Source organism: Cynoglossus semilaevis, unplaced genomic scaffold (assembly GCF_000523025.1).
Source record: "Cynoglossus semilaevis isolate Cse_v1.0 unplaced genomic scaffold, Cse_v1.0 scaffold476, whole genome shotgun sequence".
NCBI classification, from domain to species: domain Eukaryota; kingdom Metazoa; phylum Chordata; class Actinopteri; order Pleuronectiformes; family Cynoglossidae; genus Cynoglossus; species Cynoglossus semilaevis.
The window spans coordinates 3,505-12,132 of NW_007585116.1; the positions used below are offsets into that span (position 1 = coordinate 3,505).

Sequence of the window (8,628 nt, forward strand, 5' to 3'; positions counted from 1 at the left end):
CAGTGAGGAGGATGACTCCAGGCAGGAAGATGAGATTTCCCATAAAAACCTCTCTGAAATTTTTGTCTTGTTCATTAAAACAGCAGAACCACATCCCAGCTCTCTACAGACTTTACTGCCCAACATTAGGTCATCCCACTGGTATATGACTGGTGTCCACCGTCCCTCATCTTTGATCTCCAATGTTCCAGCACAGTGACTCTCCTCTCCGACCAACCTCATCTGTGGTGGAGCTGTAAGAACAGGTGAACGTCATCAGGTCAGAAAATCATTCCGCCGGTTTCATCAACAGCAGCTATTTTCTTACCTGAACAGTTGATTCCAACAGCCTTGTCAGGTGAACACATGTTTTCATTTGATCTATCTATCTATCTATCTATCTATCTATCTATCTATCTATCTATCTATCTATCTATCTATCTATCTATCTATCTATCTACCCATTCAGAATGAATGAAGAAAAAACCCCAAATACAGCAGCTGTTAATCGTCCACTTGTTACACCGTACTAAGCCGCTGTTCCACGCCCGCGGCACCAAACCAGGAGACAAACAACCATCAACACTTACATTTGTTTATTTAATTCTCCTTTCAAGCAGAACTGCGAGAAAACCCACATCAGAATGAAGTATGTGACCAGTAATGAACCAGAAATGTCTCTGTTCTTGCTGCACTTCACCCTTTTCTCCACACGGTGTCGCACTCGGTGTGTTTCAGATCCTGCACTCGTATCACGGAGCAGATGTGAGACACTTGTGGCATCATTATTATAATTGTAGTGCTGGTTCATTTAGCACGCACACTAGCCTGCATTCAAAATAGTACATTTGTCCTGAATATCTTTTTAAAATATATATATATTTATGGACATGATTTACTGTTCTTTTCCCTCTAAACAGTGGTGACAAGACATAGAAATGTTTTCACAAAAGTTAGTAGGAGAATCAAATTCAAGTGTACATTCACATGTCTTCAGTCTTTTCTTCTTCTTTTTTTTTTTACTTCAAATATGAGTGATTTTAAGCGTCACTGGCCAGAAGCTGTAAACCGTGGTCTTCACCGGCCTGGGCTTTGAGCGCACCGACGCTCTGCGTCTCCTTTCTGCGGTTACAGAGCGCGTGATGTCCGAGAAAAACCAGCAACACGGTCAGAATCGTGGTGCAAAATATGATGGCGATGAAAACCCCCTTGGAGACCCCCGAGGGCTGCCTGGTGGGCTCAGGCTCGGGTGGAACGACGACTTCAGTTGTAGGTACGATTTCTTCATCCGTTTCTTCGCACTTGTACTCGTCCACCATCTTGTATCCTCGTTTACAGGAGCACACGTAGCCGCCGACGGCGTTCTCCCAAATGAAGTAAAGGTCGAACTCACACTCATCTATGTCGATGCACACCGTACTGTCTCCTCTCTCCTCGGAAATGTAACCATCAGCGCAGTAGCACTGGAACGGGTCGTTGGGGTCGCACTCCGCCGGACACTCCACTTCACCGCAGTACAGCTGGCACCTGTTCGGAAACTTGGGGTCCACTTGGTACCCGTCGTAACACGAGCACTCGTAGCCGCCGTACGTGTTCGTGCACTTGTGTTCACAGGGAGCGGATGCGCATTCGTCCTCGTCCGCGCACTGATCCCCGCTGCGCAGGAATCCGGGCCTGCAGACGCACTTATAGCTGCCCACGCTGTTCAAACAGGTGAGCCCCTCGCCGGGACACCGACGTTTATCTGCGCACTCGTCCTCATCCAGGCAGGAGCGGCCGTCCGGCGCCAGGTGGAAACCCACGTCGCACACGCACACGGGCGAACCGTCGTTGGAGTGACAGGCTTGTTGACAGCGGAGCTCCAGGCACGGGTCGTCCTTCACGGGCACCTCGCAGGTGAGTCCGTTCTTCGGGTTGATGCTTTGTCCCTGCGGACAGTAACAGAAGGGGACGTTTCCATCGTCCACTGCACACTTGTGCTCACACCCACCCTCCTCCACCTCACAGCTCCACGGCGCCGGTATCCACTGTTTACCGAAGCATAAGTACTTGGTTTCGGATGGCTCGAGTGTGGCGACGGTGCCTGGCAGAATCAGCGACTCCTCAGACATATTGCCCACCCGTGTCCAATAGTGGATCCGCCCACTCCCTGCATTATCCAGGGCAAGGCATAGCTCATCCATTCTGTACTCGCACAGGAACCCGAGCTTCTGCTCCCCGCATGGCTCTTGGGTCCATTTAAAGTCGTTCTCTCTGGAAACCGAGACGCAGCGGGGAGAAGTGCAGCTGCTGTCAAAAGTTGGCAGCCAGTTAGAATATTCACTGAGAGGGTCTTCGGTCACCCACTGGTAGCCCTTCAGCTCGCCTTCAGGGTCTGGACAGGCGGTGGTGCGGCGCAAACCGATCCAGAAGGGTTCCGTTTCGTCCTTTAACAACAGTTGAAGTAAAGCATGTGACGAGGAGCGCACTGTCATTAAGTGGCCACCGTTGCTGGCGCATTTGTCCTGCGCTGTTTTGAAACGTTCGCCTTCTTGGACCACAGCGGCACACTGTGTCGACGTGCACTCTACACTCAGCGGCGTCCCGCCTCCCGTCGCCGCTAGGAAGAGTAACACAACGGCGAACAGTCCCGTTACATCCTTCATGTTGCAGCCTCGGTGTTCCTTCAAAGTTCTCCGAGGTCCCGCCGCTCCTTGGGTTAGGCTCGTTTGTTGCCCAGAGTAATTAGCGCGTATTTATAAGCCCACAACTCCATGCTCGAGCTACAGTAAGGAGGAGGAAGGAAGTCCCATACATCAGCCCTGCTAGGTCTCTGACTGTCTCTCCACAAACTTCTCTCCTCGGCGCCGCGCACCACATCCCAAATTAAGCACAGCTTTTACGCACGTACGTACGCGCGCACGCAACAGTGGGCTTTTGCTCTGCCCCCCTAACCCGGTTCCTTTTAAAGTACATTATGTAACGTCACACACACACACAGTATGGAGTATATTACACCATAAGCTAAGTATATGTAGCTCTGTATAAAATTGACATGGTGTAGAACAGGAGTGTCATTTTAATTGATCGTGTTAAGAAACTCAGTAGCATGGACTCTATTATAAGGCAATTCAACCCTTTTTAAGCTCCTGCGGGCCACACAAAATGGCCGCATTTGGTCCTCGGGCCTCAAGTTTGACACACGTGGTGTAGAGCCTTGACAAATTTCTAAGAATGGCTCAACGATTGCAAAATAAAATAAAAATAAATAATATATGTATATATCGGATAAATGACAGTACAAAAACGATTGTTGTATAACTGCAACGTATACGCTATTTATACGTAATGAATATTACCACAACGAAATATCTGTAACAGTACATGTTACAGATAAATGAATGCCCATTTAAAAATGTCTGCAGTTTAACTACCACGACTGTTTGACACAGAAAAACAAAAAAAAACAAAAAACAAATAAGTATTTACGTCAAAGATTTTCACGTAACTTTGTTTATTTGCAGCATCCTGTGCAGTGTACTGACTGACGTAGACATTAGAAGCACTGTTTTACATTCATGTTGAACTCCCCTCTCCCGACTGCGGAATACAGTGACGTCACTGTTACATTCAGTGTCATTAAAGCATCGCTGAAGTACATTAATATTTCCAAATATTTCAGATTTTGCAGTGCACAATGAATAATCATAACTATTTTTGCAAATAAAATCACCAAAGTACAATGTACATTTCTTTCCAGTGTTTTGTTCAAATTCTAATTTGTCACTTGTCAGTTTTGAAATGTATACAAGTCTGATAGCACAAACATGAAAAACAGCTATTGTCCTTAGAACATAAAAACATATTACATTTAGCTCAAGAGCTAACCACCTAGCTTTGAAACGATCGCTAAAATACTGAACGTACATAATACTTCAGACATGTGCTGTATACAGTAGTAAGCTGTTCAATGCCAGTGTACTTTTGTTTATTAATACTTGATATCAAGTTAATATATATATATATGTCATATATATACATGACATATAACCAAAGTCCAAGTGCATGTTCAATTAATAAAAAGCTAAACAGCGATTAGCATGGACGCTACAACTAATGGTGTGTTCTAGTTGTGCACAAATATCGGAATTTCTATCGTAAAAACTAAAGCACGGACATATAGAGGGGAAAAAAAGAAAACAAACAAACAAAAACAAGTACCCGACACCCAGATAATAATATAAAATACATAAATATAAATCAAACTATATGAATATATATATATAATTATAATGTAAGTATGAATTTCTGCCCACATACTTTTTTGTCGTAACTTTGTACAGTGTATGACAGCTACTGCAGTATAACATATGTCATCTTACAATTTCTCTTCTCAATATGTTACAACAGTGTTTCCCATACTTTTTTTCTAGGAACCCATATTTTAAAAGTCTCAAACTTTCACGACCCAAGTCGATAGACATTATTCATAAACCTATAATGCGAGATGGCTCCAAAAAGACATCTCTTGCGACCCACCTGAGGGTCGTGACCCAGTCTTTGGGAAACAATGTGTTACAACATGTTAGGTTGACAACAACAACAACAACAACAACAAAACAATCAATCTAATTTTTTTTCATAGGATAATGACATAACGTCAGAAAAACATGATCACATTCATCATTGAGTACCCAAGCTCTTTGAAAAGTCTTCACATCGAACTGCAATGAGAGGAAGAGGATTACTTTCCAAATACAGAATATTAACCTCTGGAAATGACTTCCAGAGACAAACACTGAAGTCTCTTTCGGGACACGTCAGTCATTGGCTGTCCGTCTTGGACTCTTTGTCAAAGGATAACCTCTTGTATGTCTCTGTGGTCACCTGCTGCAGGTAGAACACGTCAATGTCCTGGCTGGACAAGGAGGGCAGAGAAAAACTGCTGCAGCGTTGAAACAATCTCCACCCCATGAAGCTCACACAGACAAGGCACAGTACCAGAAACACAGAGATGCCCAGGATGCTGCCGGTCCTGATGTACTGGGGCAGGCTTGACTCCTGAGAAGCGACCCATGTGGAGCTTGGATGTGGCCCTAATTTGTCCGCGCCCTCCACCTTCTTGCCCTCGTCCTCCTTCTTCTTCTCACTCTCCTTCTTCTTTGGGATTGGTTTACAGGTGTCCTTCCCGTGCAGCTCGAACCCCTCTTTACAGAAACACCTGAACCCCCCAGGCTTATTTTCGCAGAGCTGGTCACACGTCCCCATATCACACTCGCTGATGACTCGGCAGAGGGTCACGTTGTTATCGACGTGTTTGAGGTAGCCTTCAGGACAAAGGCAGTCCTTGTCCGAGTTGTGGTCACACTCGGCCTCACAGGACTCACCGCAGTCCCGCACACACTTGACGGGGTTTGTCGGTGACACCTTGTAGCCCTTGCGGCATTCACACGCATAAACTCCATTCCTCTTCTTACACTTCATGTGCTCGCACTGAAGACAGATGGACTTGTTCACACACACTCCCGCATCCGTGTCAAAGCCGTCTCTGCACGAACACACGTAGCCCCCGTATGTGTTCCAACACCGCTCTCCCTCATTTTTGCACAGCTCTCCGTTCTCCGCGCACTCGTCCACGTCCACGCAACTCTTTCCGTCTTGCTCCAGCCTGAAGCCCGGTTCGCAGGCGTACACGTGCGAGCTGCGATTATGCGCGCAGCCGCTGCACGGGTCGTCGACACAGGTGTACTTGTTGGGATGGAGAGATTTTCCCGCCGGACACAAGCAGGTAACGGTTTGGTTTTTCTCTTTGCAGCTGTGTCCGCAGCCGCCCTCCTGAATTCCACAGGTCCACGGAGCCTTCAGCCACTTACCGGAGAAGCATACATACTTCGACTCTGGATGTTCGCCGTCCTTACCCCTCAGCGCTACGGTTCCACCTGGAAGCGCTTTTGCGTTCTCGAGCACGAAACCCATGTACCCGGTATACTTAACTGGCAGGTCCTTGTTTACCTGCAGATGCCTGCAGGGGTCTTGGATTTCTAAGTAGCAGACAACCCCCTCCAGCTTCTCTCCACAGTCCTTAGCCGAGATTGAAGCGTTCCCTGGAGGGGTCTTAGAGATTGTGACGCAGGCTTTAGTTCCATTCACCCTGTGGACCATCAGCCGCCAGTCAAACCCGGTGTCCGACTTCGAACCGAATGGTACGTTTTCGAATCCCGCCGTGATTGGGATCATTAATCCGCCTAATATCTTGCACCTCCTTGCCCCCCTCTGGTAATCCACGGACTCGCGGTAACCAATCCAACACCCGCCCTCGTCGCAGTATCCGTGCTGGGACTGTTCGGTTTTCACGAGAGCGCAAAACAAAGTCACGCACAGAAGTGCAAAAACTGACATGATGTCGGTGTTAGAGGGAGACAAGACTGTGGAATAGAACGACAAGTCCCTGGCACGACGACTGTGAAGTAGGCATAGTCCGTGTTTATAAAGACCTCCAACTAGGGGTGTTTTTCCGCGGTAGCCAGGAGAGGAAGGGAGTTCCGTCCGGTCCAGTTGTTTGAGGCCTGGGTTCACCCTCCCTTCTTATCGGTGTATGTGTGTGTGTGTGTGTGTGTGAGAGAGAGAGAGAGTGTGTGTGTGTGTTTAGAGCAAGACTCTAACAGTATACGCAAACACATCCATATTAAAGACAGAGAAATGTATAATCTAACACATCCATATTAAAGACAGAGAAATGAACAGAGGAAATACCATTTATTTCGGAGTTAAAACTTTTAAAATAAAACCTAAATCTATATGTTTGTGTTAAAGAAGAAAGAAAAAATAAAGAAAACAAATACGTTTCCTTTAATCTGATGACGATGTAAATAAAAGACAAGATATTCAGAACTTGCTAAAAAAAAAAAATCAAATTAAAAACGAAACACACACACTCACACCTACAATATATCAATATATATGTTGTTATATGTTGTTCCATTTGATTTATTAAAAGTTCATTCAGTCATTTAAGTATTAGTGAAAAGAAGTATTCATATACAGTATTCAAATGTCATGAAAAGTTCTTTTTCTAATATATGTGTGTGTGTGTGTGTAGTAGTTCTGTAGTAAAACATAAAGAACTGACTAACTCAGTTCCCTCAGCAGGTTCCAGAACTCTCCGTCTTTATTTTTAAAGGTGCTATCACTTGTGAGAAATTATTAATTTATATATATATATATATATATATTCCAAATCTGTATACGGCTACGTTGCTCGGCGTACAACCGCTTCCCTAATAATGTATTTTTAGTCTTCGTATGAAAATAGCCTCTACTCACATAACTCAGGAACACAATGGTTTCTAAGACCAACAATTGACTCACAGTTGCTAAAATATATTAATATATATCCTTACGGTCAGTTGGAATTTATCAGATTGATTGGTTAGAAATTCATTAGCAAAATGGCGGAGGAGGAAGAGGGCAGACTTTTTGTTTCCTCAGGGGAGGAAGTGACTGGACACGGAGGAGGAAGTAGGAACAAAAATGTTCGACAGGCGTCTTATGGCCACACAGTTCTGGGACCAAACACGACGACTGTTACGTAAACCATAATTTGGTGTGTGTTCCTTCCTTAGGCGGCAGATTTTCCAGGTGGAGTCCGGGTGTGGTCGTACTGAAAGATGGTGAGCACTGATTCTGTCGTCGAGTGACTCAGAGGATGAGGCAGGACATAAAAGCACGCCGTGTAGATGCCATTGAGCTTTCTAAATTAGTTTGTATTTGGAGACCTGGTTCTGCGTTATCATGTTAGTGCAGATATGTTAGGCGTTGGCGGTGATTGTTTAAATTCCTTATGATTTCCCTCTGTGAAAAAAGAAACCCGTTTGATTGAGGGGATGTGATCTCACAGACAAAATAATCAGTTCATTCAGGGTTTTTTTTTGTTATCGATGTCTGATATTAACCTTTTACCGATATCTGATATGCCGATATTGTCCAAACGTTTAATTACCAATACCAACCGATACCGACATACCGCGGCAGTGGTGGTTAAGAAAGTTAAGTGCCGCCTGCTCACTAAGGTGATGGGTTTAAAGCAGGGTTTCTCAATTATGCCATTCTGCCATTCCCCCACTAGAGGGCCTAATTTTTTTTTATATTGGCCGACTGGTATTATCGGACATTACTAGTTTTTGGATAAAGTTACTGTAGACTAAAGAATTATGAACATGTCTTTTTAGACCTCACATGTGGGTGATACTACTACTACTACTACTAATACTACTACTACCTTTGTACCAAGGACCAGTCAGCCGGTACCGAACGTTACTGCAGATCTACGCCAGTTCCGGAACTCAACTTCTTTAATTTTTAAAGTAGCTATTGCTTGTTATATCCTTTGATATAAATGAAAGCGTGAACTTTCTGTAAGTGGAAGGCTACTGAAATTTGAATCACTACATATACTGTATTTCAAATTTGTATGTGGTTCCATTGTGTAGCGGCTATCACTCCTGCCTTACATGCAGAAGGGTCTGGGTTTGGCCCCAAAGAATTAGTTTTTGCTTCGGTGAATGGGTACTCTCTCTTGTGTGCGAGCCACAGCCAATCAAACGGCCCTGTTTGACCTGTAACTGAATTTGAACTCAATCGTTCACAGAAATATATATATGTATATATATA

The 8,628-nt window shown here is 44.8% G+C and overlaps 3 protein-coding genes across 5 annotated transcripts in view; 1 reads left to right on the forward strand and 2 right to left on the reverse strand.

Annotated features, from left to right (window-relative positions):
- Positions 1-560: 560 nt before the first annotated feature.
- thbd (thrombomodulin) lies at positions 561-2,851 on the reverse strand. Its single transcript, XM_008337232.3, has one exon. It carries the CDS (start codon positions 2,622-2,624, stop codon positions 1,020-1,022), a length of 1,605 nt encoding a protein of 534 aa, XP_008335454.1. The 5' UTR covers positions 2,625-2,851; the 3' UTR covers positions 561-1,019.
- Positions 2,852-4,357: 1,506 nt separating this feature from the next.
- LOC103398572 (thrombomodulin-like) lies at positions 4,358-6,567 on the reverse strand. Its single transcript, XM_008337233.3, has one exon. It carries the CDS (start codon positions 6,355-6,357, stop codon positions 4,783-4,785), a length of 1,575 nt encoding a protein of 524 aa, XP_008335455.1. The 5' UTR covers positions 6,358-6,567; the 3' UTR covers positions 4,358-4,782.
- An 893-nt stretch (positions 6,568-7,460) lies between these two features.
- si:ch73-91k6.2 (alpha-1,6-mannosyl-glycoprotein 2-beta-N-acetylglucosaminyltransferase) overlaps positions 7,461-8,628 on the forward strand; it is a 24,687-nt gene continuing 23,519 nt past the window's right edge. For 2 of the 3 annotated variants that reach the window (XM_008337234.3, XM_025053669.1), the window contains exon 1: positions 7,510-7,628. The gene's annotated coding sequence lies outside the window, so the exon portion shown is untranslated. Of the gene's footprint in view, positions 7,629-8,628 lie in introns of all 3 variants that reach the window. The other variant, XR_003049020.1, reaches the window with a different exon arrangement.

Coding starts and splice junctions, on each gene's coding strand:
- LOC103398572 (XM_008337233.3), bottom strand. CDS start 6,357: ATGTCAGTTTTTGCACTTCTGTGCGTGACTTTGTTTTGCGCTCTCGTG.
- thbd (XM_008337232.3), bottom strand. CDS start 2,624: ATGAAGGATGTAACGGGACTGTTCGCCGTTGTGTTACTCTTCCTAGCG.